Raw genomic sequence first — 25,341 nt, forward strand, 5'->3', positions numbered from 1 at the left:
GGGGATATTTACACCACCAGCTGGCTAAAAATAATTTGGGCTGCTCAAAATTACAGCCTTGCACGGCAGGTAGGAAATCTTGTGACTTGTATGGAGGCTGGTCAGCAACCCGAGGACGAAAAACCTTGTTTCACCTGAAAGTAACCTGTTTGTTCATCCTCCCCCGTTTTTCCGGGCAGGATATGCCTACATTCCTTTTTTCTTTCTTTCTTTCTTCTTCTCCTTCAAAATGATTTTCCTGCCAACTTGATGTACAGAAACGTGACCAGCAGATTCCACGCTGGTCCTGTTTCTATCAGATGTGTCCCTGGCTGATGTGAAATACCAGATCTTAGCATAAACATTTTTTTTATATAAATGCAACTTGTATTTCAGTCAAGAGTTAATTTTGTTCTCGTTTTTCCTCTGGAGATTTTGCTGATTTATTCTTATCTCCACCTGTATTTCTTTTTTTATAAGGAACTCGATGGCAAGCATATCTATGCTGCTATTTCTTCCTATTTTCTCCACATCAAAAACCCTGTGAGACGAATTGGACTGAGAGTAAGAGCCTGGACCAAGATCCCCCCAGCTGGCTTTCAGGCCTAAGATGGGACTAGAACTCACCATTTCCTGGTTAATGGAGCAAAGTCACCCCGTTAGTTTTCATATCTAAGGCGGGACTAGAACTCACCATCTCCTGGTTAATGGAGCAAAGTCACCCCGTTTTCGTATCTAAGGCGAGGCTAGAACTCACCATCTCCTGGTTAATGGAACAAAGTCACCCCATTAGTTTTCATATCTAAGGCAGGACTAGAACTCACCATCTCCTGATGATTGGCTCAAAGACACCCAGGTAGCTTTCACGCTTAGGGCAGGATTAGAACTCCTAGTTTCCTGGTGATTGGCTCAGTCATCTAGCTGGCTTGTCATGCCTGATGCAGGACTAGAAATCACTGTCTCCCAGTTTCTAAACTGATGCCTTAACCATGAGATCAAATTGGCTCTTTAGATTTCTTGGTTTGGTTTAGGCAACTTGACATGCAGTTCCCAAATACTATTGGCAAGAGTAACTGTTCATAATCAGGTTCATCTAGACATTCTAGAAGTTCCCTGCAGATACACAAGACATTAGAAAAGCTGTCACAGTTGTGATGAAAATATTGTTTTGGTTTTGAAGGTTCCAAAGATTTCCCGCCAAGCTGGAATGTGCCAAGCCAATGTGCCTTTTTCCTCCACTGTATCTGTCTTGATGGCCATCTGTACAAAAGAGCCAGCTTCTGAATGATGGTCCTCCAGATGTTGCCAAACTACACCTCCATCTGCTCTTGACTTTGTTTTGGGTTTCTGGAAGAGGTGGTGGACCATCATCTTCCTGTCCCCCCTGTTCCCCAAATAGCTTTACTCAAAACCATCTGGGCATTATCTAGAATGGAGCTGACGGCCAACATTTGTCCATTACGGGTGAAAAACAGCTACAGAATCCTTGTTAACATTAAGAAACTTGAGAATGTTTTTCCTACGGTTAGGACATCATAAAGCAGGGGTCCCCAACGCCTTGGGCTGCAGCTCACTACCGGGCCTTGAGCAGTTCGGAACCGGGCTGCGGAAGTAGTGGGTGAACACGGCCACACATCCCCAGTTGCACGAGCAGTGGGCGAGCACATGCACTCCACTTACACGCATGATGGAGACGCGTGCCCGCTGCTCGTGCAAATGGAGCTGCGTATGTGCGTGCCTGCCACTCGCATGGACCCATCCTCTCTACTGCCCCCGCCAGTCCGTTAAGGCGGAAAGATTGGGGAATTCTGTCATAAAGGATCCATTTCTAAAAGTGGATTTCAGCACAAGAGGCTGGGCCTCTCCACGCTTAGTTTTTCATCTGGGTTCTCGGTATTTGGCTTTAAGGATAGTCTTTGTCTGTTTGTGGAATACGTACAGGTCAAAAAGGTGAATTCTTCAGCCAGGATAGATACCTCTATGTACCAGGGAAGGTAAAGGAGAAAAGAGGTAAACAGGGTAGAAACAGAATTCGTTAGCGTAAGCATTGGATTCAACCTGCACAGCATCATCTAATGGCTTCCCTCCAGAAGTTGTGGGCGCTCCATCATTGGAGGTTTTTAAGAAGAGACTGGACAGCCATTTGTCCAGAATGGTATAGGATCTCCTGTTTGAGCAGGGGGATGGACTAGAAAACCTCCAAGGTCCCTTCCAACTCTGTTATTCTATATTATATTCTCTTTAATGGTGAAAAAAGTAAGGTTCTACATTTAGGCAAGAAAAACCAAATGTACAGGTATAGTATAGGGGGTACCTTGCTCAATAGTAGGAACTGTGAGAGGGATCTCGGAGTCCTAGTGGACAATCATTTGAATATGAGCCAGCCGTGTGCTGCAGCTGCCAAAAAAGCCAACACAGTGCTAGGCTGCATTAACAGAGGGATAGAATCAAGATCACGTGAAGTGTTAATACCACTTTACAATGCCTTGGTAAGGCCAGACTTGGAATACTGCATCCAGTTTTGGTCACCACGATGTAAAAAAGATGTTGAGACTCTAGAAATTTCTAGAGTACAGAGAAGAGCAACAAAGATGATTAGGGGGCTGGAGGCTAAAGCATATAAGGAACGGTTGCTGGAATTGGGTATGTCTAGTTTAACAGAGAGAAGGACGAGGGGTGACATGATAGCCGTGTTCCAATATCTCAGGGGCTGCCNCAGTTAGAACAATTAACCAGTGGAACAACCTGCCTCCAGAAGCGGTGAATGCTCCAACACTGGAGGTTTTTAAGAAGAGACTGGTCAGCCATTTGTCCGAAATGGTATAGGGTTACCTGCCTGAGCAGGGGGTTGGACTAGATGACCTCCAAGGTCCCTTCCAACTCTACTACTACTACTACTACTATCTAATGTTTTACTGACAAAGAAAAGGTGTTTTGGATATGCCCAGAGATAGGTTAACCAGGAAAAGGAAAACAAGATCTACAAAGAAGACAGGAAGATGCCCAAGTGCCACTAGGAACTTTTTTTGTTTTCAAGCAGGCACCCGGGCATCTTCCCTTCTTGCTTACTTAGCTGCAATTTGAATATTTTATTTAAAATGTTTTATAGTCGTTTCCTTGCAGAACAGTAATTTCCTGATTCTTTTTCTCCCTCTCATCTGTTCCGAGAACCTTAATTGATGAGCCAAACAATGCCGCTCAAAAATAAAGAGCAGGATATGAGCGGAGCTGGGAAAAGCCCCATCTCTGCAAAATGTTAATTTGCTTATTTATGCCTGCCTGGACTTGGTCCTGATGCCGAGGGAAAATGGAACAGAGTGTCCCAGATAAGGTGCTGCTGTCACGTTGCATTGGGAGCCCTTCGTCCTGCAACATTTTGCTGTGGGTGTTAAATGGAAGCAATAAGAGGTGCAAAAGAATTTTTGAATAGCAAATAGCAATAGCGCTTAGATTTCTACACCGCTTCACGGTGCTTTACAGCCCTCTCTAAACGGTTTATAGAGTCAGCATTTTGCCCCCAATAATCCGGGTACTCTTTTTACCGAAGAATGGAAGGCTGAGTCAACCTTGAGCTGGTCAGGATTGAACTCCTGATGGGGCAGAGTTTGCCTGCAATACTGCATTGTAACAACTGCACCACTATGGCTTGCTTGCTTCTCTCTCCCCCCTTCCTTCCTTCCTTCCTTCCTTCCTTCCTTCCTTCCTTCCCTCCCAAGCAATAGCACTTAAACTTACCGTAGATACCACTTCACAATGTTTTACATCCCTCTCTAACCAGTTTAGAGTCAGCCTCTTGCCCCCAACCATCTGGGTCCTCATTTTACCAACCTCAGAAGGATGGAAGGCTGAGTCAACCTTGAACTGGTCAGGATTGAACTCCTGGCAGTGGGCAGAGTTTGCCTATAATACTGCATTGTAACAACTGTGTGACTATGGCTTCCTTCCTTCCTTCGCAATAGTACAGGGGTAGGCAACCTTGGCTCTTTTATGACTCGTGGACTTCAACTCCCAGAATTCTGGGAGTTGAAGTCCAAGAGTCATAAAAGAGCCAAGGTTGCCTACCCCTGCAATAGTACTTAGACTTATATACCGCTTCATGGTGCTTTACAGCCCTCTCTATCCACTCAGCCTATTGCCCCCCAGCAATCTGGGTCCTCATTTTACCGTCCTCGGAAGGATGGAAGGCTGAGCTAACCTTGAGGTGGTCAGGATCGAACTCCTGGCAGTGAGCAGTGAATTAGCCTGCAATAATGCATTCTAACCCCTGCGCCACCACAGCTCTTAAATACAGGTAGTCTTTGATTTACGCCCATGATTGGGGTCAGAATTTCCATTGCTAAGCACAGGTCGTTAAGGGAACCGTGCCCTGTTTTATGACCTTCCCCCCACCCCATGGTTTAAGTGATCCACTGCACTGCTTGTCAGAAGTCGAGGGGAAAGGTCACAAGTAGTAATCACGTGACTTTGGGATGTTGCAACCATCGCACGTGCCGGTTATCAAGCGCCTGAAGTTTGATTAGGTGACCCTGGTGGGAGGCTGCAAGTCACGTGAGCAGGGGTCATAATTTTTTTCCAATGCCGTTATGACTTTGGTCACTAAACGAACGGTTGTTAAGTGGAGGATTACCCGTAAAGGCCATTGGGTCCACAATTTCTGGTGCTAAGCAAGACAGTTGCACAGCGAGTTGCGCCTGATGTTACGGTCTTTTTACCATGATTATTGCTAAAAGCCATGGTGCGGTGTAGCTCTTTGCCGATTAATAGATCCGTTGTCGTAGAAATGGCTAGTTTATATTATTGTGTAAAAGTAAAAAGTTGAGCTTTGATGCTATTATCTTATTCTACTGCACCCCAGGGAGTCGGAAGTTAATGCCTTTTCTTTTTTTTTCTCCTTGTCCCACACTTTTCTCCTTTCCCTTTTTCCTCCCTTATTTTTCTATTTTCTTCTGTATTTTATATTATAAACTAATAAGCAAAACATGTTCAAAAAAGCCTGACTCAGGCTTCCATCCTTCCGAGGTGGGTAAAATGAGGACCCAGATTGTTGGGGGCAAAATGCTGACTCTGTAAACCGCTTAAAGGGGGTTGTAAAGCACTGTGAAGCGGTATATAAGTCTAAATGCTATTGCTATTGCTGTCTGTCTGTCTGTCTGTCTGTCTGTCTGTCTGTCTGTCTGTCCATCCATCCATGGTGGCACAGTGGTTAGAATGCAGTATTGCAGACTAACTCTGCCCACTGCCAGGAGTTCGATCCTGACTGGCTCAAGGTTGACTCAGCCTTCCATCCTTCCGAGGTCGGTAAAATGAGGACCCAGATTGTTGGGGGGCAAATAGGCTGACTCCGTAAACCGCTTAGAGAGGGCCATAAAAGCATTGTGAAGCGGTATATAAGTCTAAGTGCTATTGCTATTATTAAGTGAATCATTGGCAGGCTGTTAAGTAAACCGTAGGGCGGTTAATCGAATCTGGCTTCCTCCGTTGATTTTGCTTGTCAGATGTCAGCGGTGAAGGTCGCAAATGGCCATTACGTGACCCCGGGATGTTGCAACCAGTAGTAAACCCATGCTAGTTGCACCTGAAGTTTTGGTCATGTGATTATGGGGATGCTACAACAGTTGTGTGACAACCGATCATAAGTCAATCTCTTTCAGGACCGTTATAACCTTGAACAGTCGCTAAACAAACAGTTGTAAGTTGAAGACTCTCTCTGGTGTGCCCAATGCCGAGAGGAGTGATAAATGGATGTAAAAAAGCAGGATGTTCTTCAGCTAATCACTGTTTTTTTGCTTTGTTAGGCTTCCTGGCCCTTTCCCACTCAAGTATTTTACTTAACCAACATCACTCCTATTGCAAAGATCTCCAAAAAAACCCCCAAAACCTAGAAAGGACATAGGCCGATTTCCGTATCTGTCTTCCTTGAGAAGGAAAACTCCCAATCAGGGGGTCCAAGTAAAACTGCAAAAAACTGTGCAGTGAGGATTGAGGAGAGGGGAGTTTAATTCAAAACCAACCCGAAAACATAAAACGTTTGAGTACTATAATAGGTAACACAAACTGCCCGGCAACGGAACCGCGGGGCTCCGCTCTCTCTCTCTCCGTCCCTCAACACAATTATCCACAAACCGGGCCGACCGTTTCGCCCACGAAGGGCCAATTCCCGTCCGCTTCGAGAAACTGAAATAACAACCCTTTCTCTTTGCCCCTCCCGGATCCGCCCTGAAATCAGTGGCCATTTTATTTACAGAGAAGCAGATGCAGAACTTCAGCTCTTCTGGACCGGCAGGACAACGGATGTCGAGAAGGAAAACTTTGTACAGATAAGAGACCAGGAAAAGAAGCAACGGCCGGGGTGTATGTGTCTCCTGGAGGGTGGGTAGGTGGGCTGATTCCAGTCTTTGCTCTACGGAGAGGAGGGCCGATGGCGTGGGAGGAAGGCGTGCTGAGGAAGGGGACAAAAGCATCTGGATAGAAGCGTGGTGGGTGGGTGGGTGGGTAGGGGGTGCGGTTTGCTACCAAAGTCAGACGGAGCCCGGGAAAAGCAATTCCCATCCTTGAGCTTCTACCATGGGAACATCTTCCATCCTGTCTGGATCAAGGCCGAGGTCTCCTTGTTGCCCGGAAGGAGATCCGGCTCAGAAGAAGACAACCGCAGCCGTGAAGCTACCCCACCTGTCCGGATCAAGGCCGAGGTCTCCTTGTTGCCCGGAAGAAGTTCTGGCTCAGAAGACGACCACCACAGCCACAAAACTACCCCACCCTCCTCCCTGCCGGAGGAGGGAAGGGTTAGGGTTAGCCAGGTGGGCAAAGAAGGGGAAAGGGAGAGAGGCTAAGGCAAGGGGGTGGCCCAGTGGGCAGTCTGGCGCAGTCCGGAGGGGGTCTTCTCGGTTGCCACAGCAGCTGGAGGTCCCCAGGAGTTCTCCTCCCATCCTTCGGAGGTCAGTAATCTTCCACCCAGCCGTTTTCGGATATGAAGGCGTCAATCACCTCTTTCATGGCCAAGTTTGGAATCAGCTGGTCTTGGGTCAGCGGGCTTCGGGTCACAGGGTCAAAGTGGCCAACCCGCTAGGGAGGGCGGAGAAGAGGGAGTTGTGGGAGGGAGGGAAACAGGAGCCAGAGGAGAAGATTATTTTCGGGCCGGAAGTATCCTCAATAACCACATCAAAGCCAGGAGGAAACCCAAACAATACTCCATTGGAAGTTTAAAGATGGTTAAAGACAATTCATCGCGCTGGCTGGGGAATNGGGTCAAAGTGGCCAACCCGCTAGGGAGGGCGGAGAAGAGGGAGTTGTGGGAGGGAGGGAAACAGGAGCCAGAGGAGAAGATTATTTTCGGGCCGGAAGTATCCTCAATAACCACATCAAAGCCAGGAGGAAACCCAAACAATACTCCATTGGAAGTTTAAAGATGGTTAAAGACAATTCATCGCGCTGGCTGGGGAATTCTAGGAGTTGGAAGTCCATATCTCTCGGAATTGCTAAGACTGAGAACCCCTGTTCTAAACCCAGGTGAGATCAATAAATTGCTTAGGAAAACCAGTTTGAAACATGAAAAAAAACCTGCTCAGGGCACAGAAAGCCTCAGTTTGCTTCACTCAGTCCACCCCCTGCAGCCTCCCGCCTCTTGCCTTAACCATCAAAAAAGGCTGTCTATCCTTAAGGACCGCATTCTTATCGCTTTTAGTTGTTTATTTATTTATAAAATTTATTGGCCGCCCGTCTTACTGTAAGGTAACTCTGGGAGGCTTCTTCACCTTTAAATAAAGCTAAGGAGGTCAAGGAAACAACAGAGATCCATATTTATTCTGAACTAGGATTTGGCCCCACGGCCAGCCCCCGATTTGGCATTCTCCCGGCCTTGTGGCTCAGCCTGACGTTATTCCATGACTTGGGATTCCTGTTCCGCCTCTAGGGCAGCCAACCCGCCTCATTTACCTGGAGGTGCTCTTCGATGTCCTTCCGGTCGTAGGTGATCCCACTCGGCGTAATGCAAGGCTCGCGCATCAGTTCGAAGCTGATTTTCCCACACAGGTAATCAGGGATGTCCCGTTTCTGGCCCCAAAAAAGAGAAGATTGCTCTGTATTGCCAACTCAGCATCAAGCTTCTAAATCTAGAGTATATTATAAGATTTTTATCCAACCCACCCACCCACCTATCTATCTATTCATCCATCTATTCATCCATCCATCTATTCATCCATCCATCCATTTATCTAACTATCCAATCATCCATCCACCCATCTATCTATCTATCCAATCATCCATCCATCCATCCATCCATCCATCCATCCATCCATCCATCCATCCATCCATCCATCCATCTATCTATCTATCTATCTATCTATCTATCTATCTATCTATCTATCTATCTATCTATCTATCTATCTATCTATCTATCTATCTATCTATCTATCTATCTATCATTATCTATCTATTCATCCATCCATCCATCCATCCATCTATCCAATAAGGCCCCAATGGGGGAGCATCATCCTGGAAATGGTTGGTAGACTAATAGCAGATCCCATCTCACCCCCTGCACACCTGACTTGTGGAGAGATGGATGGCAAATACATTTAATACGTATATAAATAAAACTCACCTTCCGCTTCTCGTCCACCTGGGAGAAGAGTTCATCCATGTCTGCTAGATATTTTTCCTGAAAGAGAAATTGGACTCTTTAGCATGATCATCAAAAAAAAAGTAGTAGTCTTGGATGGATTTCAAAGAGGAACGAACAGATTCCTGGAGGACTCTGTGTCTAGAAGAAAACCATGTTGCCTCTGGGCTGGGGGCCAAATATCCATTGCAGGGAGAGACCCCTTGCTTGGAAGCACCCAAAAGGTATCTGGATGGCCACCTGGAGAAGCAGCAGAGTGCTTTGACTACACAACAGTGTGGTTGAATGGCTTCTAAAAGATCAGATATCTTTGGAGATTGAGGTGAGGAAGAATGCACATGGCTTTGGAACTGGCAACCCTTCAAGGTTAGATGATTAGATTAGAAAAGAGACGCCTTAAGAAGACTAGACCTCAACTCTACTGAGATAGGCTATCACAACAGAGACTTGCCAACGTGTTTGTGGTTTTTTTCCTCTCCCTCTGATACTCCAGGGAGTCAGAGAAGAGCCAACCAAAATATCTTTCTCCCTCTTTAGAACTCAAAGAATGTTTTTCCCCTCTGTTTTCATAACGGCTGATGGATATTTTGCTTCGAGTCCTCTCCAAGGACATCCCTGAACCAAACACATCCCAAACTGCACCTCAAAGCACAGATGTCATGTGTCTGATTAACGAAACACTTAAAAGGACTTTCAGGCATATTTTTTATCCTAAAAGCATTTATTAAGGTTACAGAGATGTCAGTACGGCACGGTGGAAATGCTTAGATCTGAGATTCTTTTCCGTTGTACATACATTCCAGGCATTTTTCCCTCCCCTATTTTGGGGTCATGGTTCACATCTTCCAATTAACTTGGAAGATGTGATTTACTTCCAGTTTCTTTTTCCCGGGCTTTCCTTATATTCTCCTCCCCTTTCCCTGTTGCCTGGTTTAACTATAAAAATACCAGACAGTTCTGCATATGGTCAAAGCAAGAATATACAGTATTTGCAGCGTTGACATCCGGCCCCCCTTACAAAAAAGGACAGATCCTGTAGTCGACCAGGTAGTCGAGAGAGGTGATCGTCTAATCCCTCTACAAAGTTGACAACAGACTGATGTTTTCTCAACCTTGGCAGCTCGAAGAGGCGTGGACTAATTCCCAGAATTCCCCAGCCAGCCTTGGACCTTCAACCTGCCAAAGTTGAGAAACACTGCTGTAGGCCATCTAAGGCCAACGTAGGAAGGAAGGAATGCTGGTTTGTGGTAGGGAAAAATCAGCACATTTCCCGACTAACAGCTTTTCTTAAAAGGCAGCAACTTTTGCGAGTTGCACCTAGCTTCGTCAGAAGGAGAGACGGGCAGCCTGTCAACACCGATGCCCTCTCATAAAATCCACCGTCAGCCAAGGGACATCGCAACACAAACGGTGCCCTTTGCGGACTGTTCGAGGGGAAGGAACACGGTCTGTCCACCCCGCCTGGGGACTGGAGAAGAGGCCCCATAGCTTGGCTTGCTTCTGACCCAAAGGCCCCACGGAGAGGGCAGGGCAAAAGCCAACAAGGGGTCCTCACGTGTTTGGCTTTGATGTTGGCCAGTTGTGCCCGGCTCCGGTTTTCATCCATGTTCTCCTGCTCTTGGGCCCGTTGGCATTCTTCGAGTTCCCTGGAAGAGAAGCAAAGTGTGGGCAGGTGGTAAGGGGAGGAGAGGTCACCTGGCTCACCCAGAAGAGGGCCTCATCTATCATGGCGCCTTCTGCCTTCTGGAACGTCACTTCCTCTGGAGATCAGAGTTGCTCCCATCCCCGGGGCTTCCCATAAGGCCTCCAAGGCCAGATTACATTACAAGGCAAGTCCTTGACTTTTCACCACAACGGCACCTAAAATTTCTGGTGCTAAGCAAGACAGTTGTTAAGTGAGTTTTGCTAACTCCATCAACTTTTGTGGGGATGGAAATGACGGCTTTCACCAAAGAAAAAAACACACACAAGTACTTTTGTTTCTATTTGGAAACCGCTTCTGGACTTTGTGCTTAAAGTGGGGAAAAAAATGAAACTTTGATTTTGGTGTTTTACTGATTAGACCGATTTGTTGTTATAGAAATGGCTGGGTGACTGAGAATCTCCACTGACGTCTTATGACAGGTTTTTACACTTACTGACCGTGGCAGCATTCCCGTAATCCTATGGCCTATCATAGCAACCCTCCTTCCTGTTTTTCAAAACAACCTTGTCCGGCACAAAAGAGTTATCGCTCAGAACTTATAGACCAGAATCTGGTCAACTAAAATTTAGTACTAAATTGGCCCCAGATAGAGTCAACAGAATTCAAAAGGAGCTGGACCTAGACTGTTGGTGACAACATAACGATTCTAGGCTGATGACTCACTTATCTCCACCCCCCCAGCTCTGCCTACTCTTCTCCTACAAACCTTGTGAGATGGGTGGACCGAAAGAAAAAGGATGGGCCCAAAGCTTCTCTTAAGGATCGCTGGTCAGCGGATCCTTCTCCCACCCATAACTGGATCCTCTCCTGGAGTCTTTCTATCCTCGCCCACCGATTCTCTCCCCCCCCCCGCCGCCCCCACCTCTCCTTCTCTGCCATGATGAGCTTGGTGAGGTAAGCGTGCAACTCGTTCTCCTGGTTGATCCGCTTCTCCTCGATGTTGTTCCAACGTTTCTTCTTGGCGATGCGCAGGGCGCTCGGAATGTCGTCCCCAAAGTTTAGCCGCTGCTCTTTGGCTAGGTTGTAGGCTGAAAATGCAAAGCCACAAATTCAACGCGAGGCCGAGAACAGGAGTGGAAAAACAAGTTCTCCCAAATCTGCCTTTGGGCACGTCACCACCCACACTGCCTATTCTTCCCACATTCAGCTAGAGTTTCCAATCCCAGCTCGACAGACGCAGATTCCTTTCGGTTTAAGCTGCCCTCCCCAATTTGGCCTGACCCAGAGGTGAACTACAGCTGCCCTAGGCCCCAGCCGGCTTGGGTTTATGACTACCCAACCCATCCTGGAGCAACAGAGTGGAGAAGGAAGGAAGGAAGCAACAGCGACATGAGTCGGACACGTAAACACACAAGTTCCGAATTTCACCCTTCAAATGTCTCTCCGTCTACTGTTCTCTGAGGCTTTCTAAACCATCTTTGGAAAGGGCTTTTCAGCAACCAAGAATCAGGGTTTGACAGAGGGGAATCAGGAGGGCTTAGATCTTTTTTTTTTTTTTTTAATGAAAGCAGGGTTGAGAATTTAGAATCCATCAAAGGTGGGTCATTTTACAGATAAGCCTCCATTTATGATGGTTTGCTTAACAACCAGTCAAAATTATGATGGACCCCAAAAAATGGTCCTTACGACCTGGATTCAAAGTTCCAATGGCTGCCCTCCCCCCAAGATCATGTGACCACATTTGGGGGGCTTGGCAACCCCCTCCCCCACATTTATGACCATTTGCATTGTCACATGACCACAATTTATGGGATTAGGTTTTTTTTTTGCCAGAAACTGGTCTTTATGAACAACGGGTTCCCTTAAAAGACTGACACGTTTGCTTAAAAAATGTTGCAAAAAAACTTGTAAATTCAGGCATGGTCAAAAATAACCTGCTTAATGACCATCATGACTTATGCCTGCAATTCTGGGATCAGTTACGGTCGTAAGTCGAGGACCACCTGTACATTACTGAAATTATGCACCACGAAGTTGTAAAGTTTAGAAAGGCGAGCATGGAAAAAGAAACTTGGTTTTAGAAATGGAAGTTGTCTCTTGTGAGCCTCTGGCCCACACACTTCCTTGTTCTCTTTCCTGCCTGCCCCCCCTTTCCCCCACAAAAGATTTGTGGGATTTTTTTAGCCCTTCAAAATACAAACAAACCTAACTTTCTGTTATGGAAAGAGATGGGCAGCAAACAAATTTAATAAATAAACCAACATATAAATAATGTCTGGGATGAAAGCGTGTTTCCTTGACAGAGATCTCAGCTGCCTCAGCTTAAGGAAAGATAAATTCTCAGTGTCAATTTGGAATTTGGGGTGTGTGTGTCCAGTTAGGTGCCTTCACAAAATGGCCGCCAAGAAAAACTTGCCAATTCACAAAACTGTTGCACTGGCACCCAATCACCCCCAAGAGAGGGGCGCAAAAGGCATTGCTGCAAATAAACACTGGTGCCGTGTGTGTGTGTTTGTGTGTGTGTGTGTGAGAGAGAGAGAGAGAGAGAGAGAGAGAGAGAGAGGAAAGAGAGGGAGAGAGAGAGGAAAGAGGGAGAGAGAGAGGGAGAGGAAAGAGAGGGAGAGAGAGAAAGAGAGGGAGAGAGAGAGGAAAGAGGGAGAGAGAGAGGAAGAGGAAAGAGAGGGAGAGAGAGAAAGAGAGAGAGGGAGGGAGAGAAAGAGAGAGAGAGGGGGAGAGGAAAGAGAGGGAGAGAGAGAGGAAAGAGGGAGAGAGAGAGGGAGAGGAAAGAGAGGGAGAGAGAGAAAGAGAGAGAGGGAGGGAGAGAAAGAGAGAGAGAGGGGGAGAGGAAAGAGAGAAAGAGAGAGAGGGGGACAGAGAGAAAAAGAGAGAGGGAGAGAGAGAGAAAAAGAGAGAGAGGGAGAGGAAAGAGAGAAAGAGAGAGAAAGAGAGAGAGAAAAAAAAAGAGAGAGAGAGAAACACAGACCGTCCCCGGGGGGGTCCAGGGGTGTTATGAACAATGCAAGCTAATTCCTCGCTCATTCTTCTCGGCTGTGGGTTGCTGACTCGTTTTAAAGCCTGTTTCCAAATCAGCCAGAATCTATAACCGGGATCGGCCCTATCACACACCACTCTAATCAAAAGCAGGAGTCCCAAATAAGCCATTTTTTTTTTCCTGAACCCAAACCTAGACTCAAGGACCCCAGGACAGTGTTCCCCCCCCCAACCTTTAACCATTTTACAATGGGTGGACTTCAATTCCCAGAATACCCCATCCATCCATCTCTCATTTCAATTTCAACTAGCCTTTTCTGATTTTTCTCACCTCCCCCCGCCCGGTAAAGGCACTGTCTCGTCATTACTCAGGAAAGCTGTTTACAATCTTATTTTGGTAAACCTGCCTCTCTCGGTTTTGCTCTACATAATCCAAGGGTGAAAGTATATAAAACAGAAATGCAAAATATACTGTGATTAAAGGGGACGGGGCTCACTTTCGTGGACTGCAATGTTTTAATTTGCTCTTATATCAGCTTATTATTGCTGTTTTATTATTTCCGACTACATGAATTGAATGTTTTTTTCACTTCTATGTTACTTTTGGAAGAAAAAAAATCAGTTTTCAGATGAATGGGTCTGTTTACAGACAAACTGAGATCCGAGGAATGTGACCTTGTAGCTCACAGCAGCCTGTGGTAAGTTTTATCAGAACATTCTCACGCCAACTTCTGAATCTCAAGATGCAAATATTTCTTTTAGCTAAGACTGTTGTACTCTGTAGATAATAGAAAGGCAGGAAGTAATCTGAGGACGATTACAACTTATAAATATGTATGCAAGCATCACTTTCTCGTTCTTTCTGAAATGTACAAGTGCATCCTTTTTGTCTTTTAGGGGTGTTTTTCCCATTATTTGGGGGGGGGGAAGAGACCCCTTCTAGTGGACCCTGTTAATGATAAATACTGTAGTGAGCTTTGATTACTTTGTTTTGGGTCCTGTGTTTTAATTCTACACTTTTTCAATCCCTTTAATCGCTTAATATAGATTTTTTTTCCCTAGCACACTTTTTTTTTCATGCAATTTTTCTTTTCCAGTATTTCAAGCAAGCCACTGGCACATAAAATGGGAGCCAACTCCACTCTCTAATAGCGCTGAGGGTGGATCGCCTCTGGAAAAGATGGACCATATACAAATCAATCAAAATCAACCAATCAATTAATCAATAAAAGTGGTACCCAGTTTGGTAATGGAACATATGCAAGAAAAGAACCCAGCTCAGGGACCACCAAGGACTCCATAGTCCTCCTCCTCCTCTTCCTCAACCCCCCCACTCCCTCCTAGCACTGCTGATGTTACCTAGGCAGGTAATGAAACGTCTGCAAGAAAACCGCCACGCTCAGAGAAGCATCAAGGACTCAACTGAGCTACAAAATCTTCTCTTCTACCTAACATTTCATTCAGACGCTAGTCATATGACCTTTTCCTAATATTTAAGATCATATTATACAGCGGTGGGATTCAAATAGGTGAACAACCGGTTCTCTGGGTAGATACAGCTTCCGAAAGTCCGTTCTGGGCCTGGGCAACCAAAAATTAGCTACCAGTTCTGCCGAAGTGGTGCAAACTGGCTGAATCCCACCACTGATATTATACCTCTGCCTTGATGCCCATCATTTTTCTTAAATGTTGCCAATGCACTTCCTTCTGATGCTACAAAGCAGACCATGCTCTCTGCGACAGCCTCTCAAATATTGGAAGAGTGCTATCATGTCTCCCCTGGTCCGTCTCTTCGCTAGACTAGCCGTGCCCAGTTCCTGTAACCGTTCTTCATATTTCAATTTATTATTACAGCCAAAGGCCCCACATAAATCAAACTCCCAAATAAAACAAAACTAGACAGAGCCAAGGCAAGAGGACATAGCAGTACATCGCAATCAATGATGCAATCAACGGGCGACCAGGGTCTGCCTAGTTTACAGACAGTATATCAAAAACAAGCTAGCTTCAGAAAAACTGAATCATACTGACCTGACACTAAAAATATTATAGCATAGTATAGTATAGTATAGTATAGTATAGTATAGTATAGTATAGTATAGTATAGTATAGTATAGTATAGTATAGTATAGTATAGTATAGTATAGTATAGTATAGTATAGTATAGTATTTTAGACTGAGTATAGTCTAAAACTGGATAAAACACGTAATAAAATCAATTTTTAAAGATTATTAAAAAGATCTAAAATGATTGTTTCTGTTTCTGGAGAATCCCCAATGCTGCTGCGCAGAATCTGGCCACATGCTCCGTGATCTCTGCCTGCTCGTCCTTAAACAGCCACTGGAGATAGATACTATCCGAACGACCAGGATCTCTATCAATTATGGGGAGGGTAAAGAAGAGAGACCATTACAGCTCAGAGACCAGGATTATAAGCTGAAAAAAAGATCTTTCCAGCTGAGTTTATGAATATACTTTTACAGTAAAGTTTCTCAAGTCTGGCAACTTTATGTCTCTTGGGCTGGCTGGGGAATTCTGGGAGTTGAAGCCCACCCATCTTAAAAGTTGCCACGCTTGAGACATACTATACCAGTGATGCCGAACCTTTTGGAGACCGAGTGCCCAAACTGCAACCCAAAACCCATTTATGTATCGCCGGGTGCCGGGTGGGTGTGGCCCACTCGGCGGGCGCAGCTACAGTGGGTTTGGCAGACTGGGTGGGCGTGGCCACTGGAGGGGTGTGGCTGCAGTAGTCATTGCAGATTGGGTGGGCACGGCCATCTTGATGTTGCTTATGGGGAGGGACACCTGTGGGAGCCGGGCAGAGTTGGGGGAGATCCAGGGGGGTCCCTGGCGGGTGGGATGGTGGGCTCCCCAATGGCGGCTACAAGCTGGCTGGCCTTAGCCTAGTGATGGCGAACTTTTAGAGACCACGTGTGCTGGGGCGATGGCGCGTGCCCACAGAGAGGGCTCCACGTGCCGCCTCTGGCATGCACGCCATAGGTTCGCCACCACTGTACTATACCCAAAGATCTCACCCCCTCCCACGCGTACCTCTTTGAAGGTTAGCAATAGCCTCGTCGTAATTCTCCATCTCCAGCTGGCACTGTCCCAGGAAGAAATGTGCCTTCACGGATTGGCCGTCCAGTTCCAAGGCGTGCTTGCAGTCGGACAGGGCTTTGTCGTGCTGTTGCATCTTTAGGTAACATAAGGCGCGGTTGGTGTAGTAGACGGCGACCAAGGGATTGCGATTCTGCAAGGGGAGAAGGCAGGAAAGCTGGATGGCAGCAGATTCAGGAGACCGACGGAAAAGAACCGAGCTCAAGGCTGAGCTGTGGAGCCCTCGGTGCTCCCTGAGTTTGGTGGGTTTTTTGCAAGCCACTTTTATATAAAATGGGAGCAAAGCCCCCCACTCCCTTCTAGCACTGATGTCGTTACCTAGTTGGGTAATGAAACGTCTGCAAGAAAACCACCAAGCTCAGAGAGGAACAAGGACCCCACAATCCTCCTCCTGCTCTTCTCTTTCTCCTCCTCCTCCTCCAGTCTGCAAATGCCACTCCCTCCTAGCACTGATGTCGTTGCCTAGTTGGGTAATGAAATGTCTGCAAGAAAACCACCAAGCTCAGAGAGCACCAAGGATCCCACAGTCCTTCTCCTCCTCCTCCTCCCCTCCCTTCTAGTACTGATGTCGTTGCCTAGTTGGGTAATGAAATGTCTGCAAGAAAACCACCAAGCTCAGAGAGCACCAAGGACCTTGTAGATCCAGGATAGTTGGATGAAAATGCTAGGTTTATTTTACCAAAATCGTCCCAGTCCAACAATCTGCACTGGGTCTCTAAATCAAGATGGCATCTTAGCTGGATCGACAGGGGGAGACTTTGGTTTAACCTGTTCGGGGCTGGGTGGGGAGGGGCAAGTAAAGCCTCAGGTCCCTGAAATCTTTGATGCCTCCCCTAAAATGTCAACGGCAGGACTCTGGGAGTTGATCTGCACTAGAACTGTGATAGGAGAAATCCTGAATACGTGGAGGAGTGACTGTATGAATCGCCACATCATGTTGCAAAACAAATCAAAGGCTCCTCGTCTTATGCTTCTTCACTTCCAATGGCATTCTGCGGCCTTATTCCCAGGCACTGCAAATTCAGCTTTAAAAACGCCCCCATCAAAAAAGGACCCCAAATTCATCCAAGGAAGATGCTGGTTGACACCATTATTAAAGCTGTTCAAAGTGCCGGACTTATTTTCCCCTAATGCTTCAACAACAACAATCAAAATCTCTCTATTGCTGAAAAAAAGAATTGAAACAGCATTATTCTTTCAGGTAAATGCAATTAAGTCACACACAGCCACTGGGAAGGAGCTAACTCCGATCCAAACTGGAATTTTCCAAAATATTCCTGGTTGAAAACAAAACAAAACAAAACAAAACTTTTTTTTTTTTTTTTTTAGCATGGGGAGCTCCTAAAAACTGTGATTTCTTGCGAATCCACTTCACAACGGCAGGGAATGGAAAAGCTCAAGAAGAATTCAAGAATTAAAAGGATATTTTGCAATAGCAAGGAAAGAGAAAGCAGATTGGAAATACTTTCAAATCAAAACAAAGGCAGTGAAGATAATCAGCCTGATTCTTTTCCAGGATCCAACAAACATTTCAGAAAATAATTTTCTGGATAAGAGTGATGGTAACCAGCTTGAAACAGTAGAGCGTCTTTCAAAATAAAATCTAGGTTTTTCAAGGACCTCTTCCCCTCTTTTGAGAAATCAACTCTCTTTCGTAATATGTGCAAGGCCACTGAATACACTAAGCATTAAAGACAAGATTTTTTTTGAGGCGAGATTTTTGCCCCAGAGAATTTCCATCCATAAACTGCAAAGACTGTAATGTTGTAAAACTCCAATGCGTAACTACTAATATACAACTGGTCCTTGACTTAACCACAGTTCATTTAGTGACCATTCAAAGTTACAACGGCACTGAAATGACGTAGGATTGTTTTTCACACCTACGACCGTTGCAGCATCCCCCGTGGTCACGTGATCAGAATTCAGACACTTGGCAACTGACTCGGATTTATGACAGTTGCTGTGTCCCCGGGTCACGGGATCCCTTTTTTGCAACCTTCTGACCGGCCAGTGCTGTTGTAACTTCAAACGGTCACTAAATGGAACTATTGTAAATCAAGGACTACCTATAGTGCATCTAGCTGTTCTTATCCTTGCAAATGGGACCTCACGGATCTGGGAGAGGCACCATCCCAGTTCTTCAGCCAAAAGAATAAAAAAATTGCAAAATAAAACCAGCAAAAGTATCTTTAAGCAGCCGGCACTATGGTTTTCCAATTGTTTCAAACAGTTTGCCCTACACACACAACACACGTACACAAATACCATCTTTTACTGTTAATCCTTTGAAACAGGCCAGCTTTTCTCATGCTGTTGCTAAAAAGTCTCTTTATGTTTTAACTTTCCAGCCCGCCTCTCCAGCTGCAAAAGGACTCCGGGCAGCTCTCCAGAGTTTAAAAGCAAGACATAACACAGCCTTGGTTCTTAAAAAGTAGAGTCGCCCGCAGGGAACAGATTAAATAAAAGGCACACGTCCCCATGATTCTTGCAACCCCCTTAAGAGGTTGCGATGTGGTGGGATAGTGTCTCTCGGATGTTTCTTTTTATATGCAGGTGATCCTCAATGTACGACCACGCTGCAACCTGGAATTGAGGAGAAACTTCCTGACAGTGAGGACAATCAACCAGTGGAACAGCTTGCCACTAGAAATCATGGGCGCTCCATCACTGGAGGTTTTTAAGAAGAGGCTAGACAGTCACTTCTCTAAGATGGTATAGGTTCTCCTGCTTGAGCAGGGGGCTGGACTAGAAGGCCTCTAGGGTCCCTTCCAGCTCTATTCTATTCCTATTCTTATTTCTGTTTTGTTTTTGTAAGCGAGGCATTTGTTAAGTGAATTTTGCCCCATTTTACGACCTTTCCTGCCACAGTTGTTAAGTGAATCACTGCAGTTGCTAAGTTAGTAACCCGGTTGTTAAGTGGATCTGGCTTCCCCCATTGATTTTGTTTGTCAGATCGCAAAAAGGGGATCACATATAACTTCGGGACACTGCAACCGTCCTGAATACGAGTCAGCTGCAAAGCATCTACATTTTTTTAAAAAAGTTTTTTATTTATAATACAATTAAAAAAATAAAGAAAACATTGGACATGACGTAACATTCCAGTTTGAACATTTCTGTCAAATTATTTCTCCTCTTAAATTCAATTCTTTATCTCTATAAATATATATAAACTTTTTATACAATACTAAATACATTTTCTCTATTTGCTAACCTAGGAATATATACGTATTTCCATCTTATTGCTAATCTATAACCCCAACAATCCTCCTCAATTCCCACCAATGGTACAATTTATCCCAGATTTCAAAATATTCTGATCTGCTTTTATCTTTCAATTCCATCGTAAGCCTGTCCATTTCAGCACAAGATAGTATTTTATCAAAGCATCTAAAATTTGATCCCACGACCACAGAGATGCTACAACAGTCGTAAGTGTGAAGCACAGTCGCAAGTCACTTTTCCAATGCCGTTATAACTTTGAACCGTCACTAAACGAACTGTTATAAGCCGAGAACTACCCACAGCGTCGTTTCTTGAACTTGTGAAGTATCTGGAGTCGCTTTGGAGTTGGGCAGCTTTGGGATCCGATTAAGATGAGAAATCAGGTACCTTGCTCCTGAATCTGGAGGTTCTGTGTCGCTTCCAGATCTAAACTTCAGCTGATCCCATTCATTTCCTGGAAGATGCTCCAGCTGCAAAGTTTTCCATCCATCCCAGATGTGCTGGGAGGTGGGCGTGATGCCTCCTCCTCCTTACAGGATGTAACCAACTTCGCCTCCGTACCTTCTGCCTTGAGGAACTTGCACACGCGGCTTGGGAAGACGCATGAGGAGCATAACTTGCCCCACAGAAAATGAATCACAGCCCATCCGCTGCCCGGATATCCCAGGCCTGTTATTTGTCACGGGGCCGATGCAACGAAGCCTACTTTACCAGGAGCCTGGTGTGTGTGTGTGTGTGTGTCTGGATCCTGATTTTAATTTGACTTTAACCAAGTCACAATTGGCCCACCTCACAGGGCTGTTGTAAAGGTCACATGGGCAGGCCTCCACAACAGGCTAAATAAAACCAGGGTCTCCAAAGTTAGCAATTTTAAGACTTGTGGCCTTCCACTCCCAGAATTCCTCAGCCAGCATGAAGTTGCCAGGTTGGAAGACCCCCCCTGGGGTAAAGCAAAGTGTCAATCACTTCTTTGCAAGGTGAACCTGGTTACTGATTTTAAGCCATCTCGTGGACTAGGTTTGTTTGTCTGAGAAAGCCTGCTTAAGCCAACCACTGCACGGACCTGTGCCAGGGTGAAATCTCACAGAAGCTGTAGAATCCTAGGGCTGGAAGGGACCTCAAGAGGTCTTCTAGTCCAACCTCTTGCTCAAGGTAGGAGTCCTTATATCAAGGGTCTTCAAACATGGCTGCTTTAAGACTTGTGGACTGCAACTCCCAGAATTCCTCAGCCAAACTGGTGCGAACTGGCTGAATCCCACCACTGGGTGAACCCCTGATCTGGTGGCCATCAACCAGAACCTCTTTGGGTTAGGGACAGCCAAAGAAACTCCCAGCACCGTATTTTGTACTCACACAAGACGCTTAATCTAGTTTTTGTATAGGTTATCCCTGACTTACCATTCATTTCGCAACTGTTCAAAGTCACAACACTGGGAAAAAAAGTGTCTTAGGATCGACCCTCGTCTTTACAATCGTCGCAGCATCCCATCAGTCACAACATTATCAAAATTTGGGTGCTTGATAACGGGCAGGTTGCAGCATCGCTGGGATCACACGGTGACCATTTTGATTAGATTTGTGTTGCTTTGTTTTGTTTTTTTTTAAATGTGTTTCAATTGATTATATTTGCAACCTTGCCAGCTGGCTTCTGACAAACAATGAGGGTTAGGAAAGCTGGAATTGCTTAACGGCCGTGGCAAAAAAGGGTTACAAAATCAAGCTCACTTTATAACAGCCTTGCTTAGCAACGGAAATTGTGGACTACCTGTATTACTATGCAGTAACCCATTTGGGGAGCCTTCAGCTCCCAGACGTGTGTTCGTGTTACGTGTGAAGTCACCAACCTATCCAAGGGGAACATCGGCGGTGAGTTCGCCCACAGCCATCAGGTTTATAACAAACCCTGTTCAGCCTATCATCCAAGCGCAACCACAACATTGTGCGCACACCTCTCCAGCGGCAGATTTTTGAAAAAGGGAATAGGGTATAAACACCGGATCTGTTCCAGCTCTTTGCTCAGCTTAGACCCCAATTCTTTTTGTTCCCAAAGCCCGGGACCCCATTCACACACCCTTTCTGTCACTCTAATGCAGTGTTTGTCAACCTTGGGAACGTGAAGAGGTGTGGACTTCAACTGGGAGTTGAAGTCCACACCTCTTCACGTTCCCAAGGTTGACAAACACTGTTCTAGTGAACCTTCTCAAGCCCCCTGCCCACCCCAGACCCCACACTCACCTTAATCAAGCCCAGCGTCAACCAGTCCCAGCCCATCGGTCCTTGTCCCTCAAGAGGGAGGTTCGAGATAGGTCTTGCCCTGGTGAGCCTTTCCCCTGCCTTCCCCAACCCACACCTGCCAGCTCTCTGTGCATGCTCAGATGCCTCCCCTGTCAGGTGACTGCAGCAGACTCATTCATCTCATCCTCTCCCAGTTGCCACCTCATTCCTCATCCCTGGGGTCAAAGTCGACAGGCACTCTGCTTATAAACGCTCAAGGCCCAAGCATCCTGGGCTCTTTTTAGCCACCACCCAGCTTAGGAAGGCGCGCACTCTGCTTGTGCTCAGAGGACCCCTCTTCCTCTTTGCTGGGCAGAGGAAAACTAAACCCCACTTCACGTTGCCTTCTGTCTGTGCCGAAAGCGGCAATGCAGAGACGTCGTCGCTGCCCTCCAAAATAAGGAGGAGTGGCATTCTGCTTGTCCTCAGAGGCACCCTCTTCCCTTACATGCACTTACACACACACACACACACACTAAAATGCACCCGATGCATTTTTAGCCCTCTTTTTATGGGGAGGGGGTGATGCACTTTAACCGGGGCAAAATCTTCATTTCTCCCCCCCCCTCATACCAGAACCAAAACGCTCCAACCCCCAGCGCCCTCTGCCTATGCTCAGAGGCCCCCTTTCTCCCCCGCAACCCTCTCCTTCGCACCCGAAGAAACCCGGCCTGTCTGCGGCTTCCTCCTCCCCCGCCACCCCACCCGGGTCCGAACAACCCTCTGCCTATGCTCAGAGGCCCCCTTGCTCCCCCATGCAACCCTCTCCTTTGCACCCTAAGAAACCCGGCCTGTCTGCGGCTTCCTCCTCCCGCAACCCCACCTGGGGCCGCCCTCCCCTCTGCCCGTGCTCAGAGGCCCCCTCTCCTTCCCCACCCGGAGCCTCCGCCGCGCTCTGCCCACGCCCAGAGACCCCCTTGGCCCTTCCCCACCCGGGTCCCCCGCCGCCGACTCACAATGGCGCGTCCGTAGCAGGCGGCCGCCTCGGGGTACTTGCGGCTGACGAAGAGCCGGTTGCCCTGCTCCTTGTACTCCTGCGCGCTGCGGGTCTTCTCCGGGCTGCCGCCCGCGCCGCCGCCGCCGCCGCCGCCGCCCGCCTCCCCGCCGCCGCCGCAACCGGGCAGCCCCGCGCCGCCCTCCTTCTCCTTCTCCTNGGTTGCCCGCCCCGCTTTGCGCCCACCCGGCTTGGGTGGCGCACGGTCGGTTGGCTTAACGGTCGGGCGCGGGGAGTGGGGGGCTCCTGCCGCTGGGCAGGAACGGGGAGGGGGTCCCGCGGGGTTTGGCTCGGTTGGGCCCGGGCTGGGTGGGAGGCGGGTGGGAGATGTTGGTCGGAAGAGGGTAGACTCGAAGGATGAAGCGGGGCTTGGGTGGGGTGGCTGGAGGAAGCCACCCCCAGGCTAATCTGGTTGGTGGACCTGGGTTGGAGGGGTGGGGTGGGGGCTGTTTCCGAAGAAAGTCTTGGTGGTTTGGTTAAAGTGCAGGTTGGACCCTAATGTTCCATCCCTGGAGGCTTTTAAGAAGAGATTGGACTTGTCTGGAATGGTACTATGGGGTCTCCTGCTTGAGCGGGGGGGGGGGGGATGGAGTAGATGACCTCCAAGGTCCCTTCCAACTCTGTTATTCTGCCTGCCTGCCTGCCTTCCTTCTCCATCACTGGAGGCTTTTAAGAAGAGACTGGACAGCCATTTGTCTGGAATGGTACTATGGGGTCTCCTGCTTGAGCGGGGGGATGGACTAGAAGACCTCAAGAGCCCTTCCAACTCTGTTATCCTTCCTTCCTTCCTTCCTTCCTTCCTTCCTTCCTTCTTTCTCCATCCCTGGAGGCTTTTAAGAAGAGACTGGACAGCCACTTGTCTGGAATGGTACTATGGGTCTCCTGCTTGAGCAGGGGGATGGACTAGATGACCTCCAAGTTCCTTCCAACTCTGTTATTCTGCCTTCCTTCCTTCCTTCCTTCCTTCCTTCCCCATCACTGGAGGCTTTTAAGAAGAGACTGGACAGCCACTTGTCTGGAATGGTAGGGTCTCCTGCTTGAGCAGGAGGATGGACTAGAAGACCTCCAAGGTCCCTTCCAATACTGATGTTCTGTTAAATTTTGATCGATTCACCAAAGTTGCACGCTCTGCAGCTAAGACTATCGATTGGTGAAACTGCAAGTTAATCCGAAATTAAAAGCAAGTTTGGCGCCTACTGGGTTAAGAAAAGGGAGACTAGCCTTGGGCACAAAGCCAAAGCTGAGTGACCTTGGGTCAGTCCCTCTCTCTCAGCCCTGGAAAGCAATAGCAGATCTTGCATATACTGACAGCAGTGAGAATAGTATTTGCCCAATATTGGAAAAATGAAAACTTACCAACTGAAGAGGTTTTAATTAAGAAAATTTTAGAATGTGCAGAAATGGATAGGTTGACCCTAGAGATTAAAGAGAAAGAAGATTCAGTTTACTTTAGAACATAGGATAATTTTTACCAATGGTTAGGAAAACGAACTAGTGAGAAATGAATGTGATATGTTATTTTGAATATATATTAGTAAGAAGAATGATATGTGTTAACTAACTGATACTGTTTATGATTATTGTTTATTACACTTATTACAGTTACTTACTACTATATTAACTATTGTTTACTGAACATATGTACCCAGACAATAGTCTGTTTGCTAAAGATTGAAAATGTTATTGGGGGATAACCCCAATGTTGAACCCAACCCCCTCCCAACCCCAATCCTGATCCAAACCCCACCCTAAACCTTAATCCTAATCCCGATCCTATTCTATCCCCAACCCTATAAAACTCAATAAAAATTTTAATAAAAAAAAGAAAGCAATAGCAAATCACTGCCCAGAAAACTTCAGGCACTTTATTATTCTTAATGAGGGCTAGTTTGTTGTAATGGCTAAGGCATCGGGATAAAAACTGGGAGGCGCTGAGTTCCAGTCCTGCCTTGGGCATGCAAGCCAGTGACCTTGGGCCAGTCACTCTCTCTCAGCCCTAGGAAGCAGGCAAGGGCAACCTTTTCTAAGAAACATTGCCAAGGAACTTGTATGCTCAGGAAACAGGAGTCAACGTGGGCTGAAAAGCACCCAAAATATATATAATAATACAAAATACAATATGAATAACCCACAAAGTTGGCAAAGCTGCATGTTAGCGTGTCTGCACATCACAGCGCATTGGGGTAAATCTGACCACAATTATAGTGGAGAGGTTTAGCCTTGAGTGACAGGTGGCAAAGATCCTGTATTGAGCTCAATCTTGCGAGAGTTTCTTGAAAAATCTGCGGCTGGTATCCTAAATATTAACCAAGTTTTGATGTAGGAACAAGTGTTGGGCTTAGAATGTCTCAGATAGGATTGACTTGGCTTTCCAATTTGGGTCAGAGTTTATATAATACCCAGTATTTCTCAGATAGAATCAAGATCACGTGAAGTGTTAATACCACTTTACAATGCCTTGGTAAGGCCACACTGGGAATACTGCATCCAGT

General features: G+C 46.6%; 1 protein-coding gene across 1 annotated transcript; it reads right to left on the reverse strand.

Moving 5' to 3' along the window:
- Positions 1-6,829: 6,829 nt before the first annotated feature.
- Positions 6,830-25,000, reverse strand: STUB1 (STIP1 homology and U-box containing protein 1). The gene is made up of 8 exons (XM_015819262.1): positions 24,982-25,000; positions 22,812-23,101; positions 16,288-16,486; positions 11,164-11,329; positions 10,152-10,242; positions 8,579-8,635; positions 7,912-8,028; positions 6,830-7,041 (listed from the first exon to the last, which is right to left on the reverse strand). Exons 1-8 carry the CDS (start codon positions 24,998-25,000, stop codon positions 6,916-6,918), a joined length of 1,065 nt encoding a protein of 354 aa, XP_015674748.1. The 3' UTR covers positions 6,830-6,915.
- Between the last annotated feature and the right edge of the window lie 341 nt (positions 25,001-25,341).

The sequence above is a fragment of the Protobothrops mucrosquamatus genome, unplaced genomic scaffold (assembly GCF_001527695.2).
Source record: "Protobothrops mucrosquamatus isolate PMUCROS unplaced genomic scaffold, P.Mucros_1.0 scaffold880, whole genome shotgun sequence".
Taxonomy (NCBI): Eukaryota; Metazoa; Chordata; class Lepidosauria; order Squamata; family Viperidae; genus Protobothrops; species Protobothrops mucrosquamatus.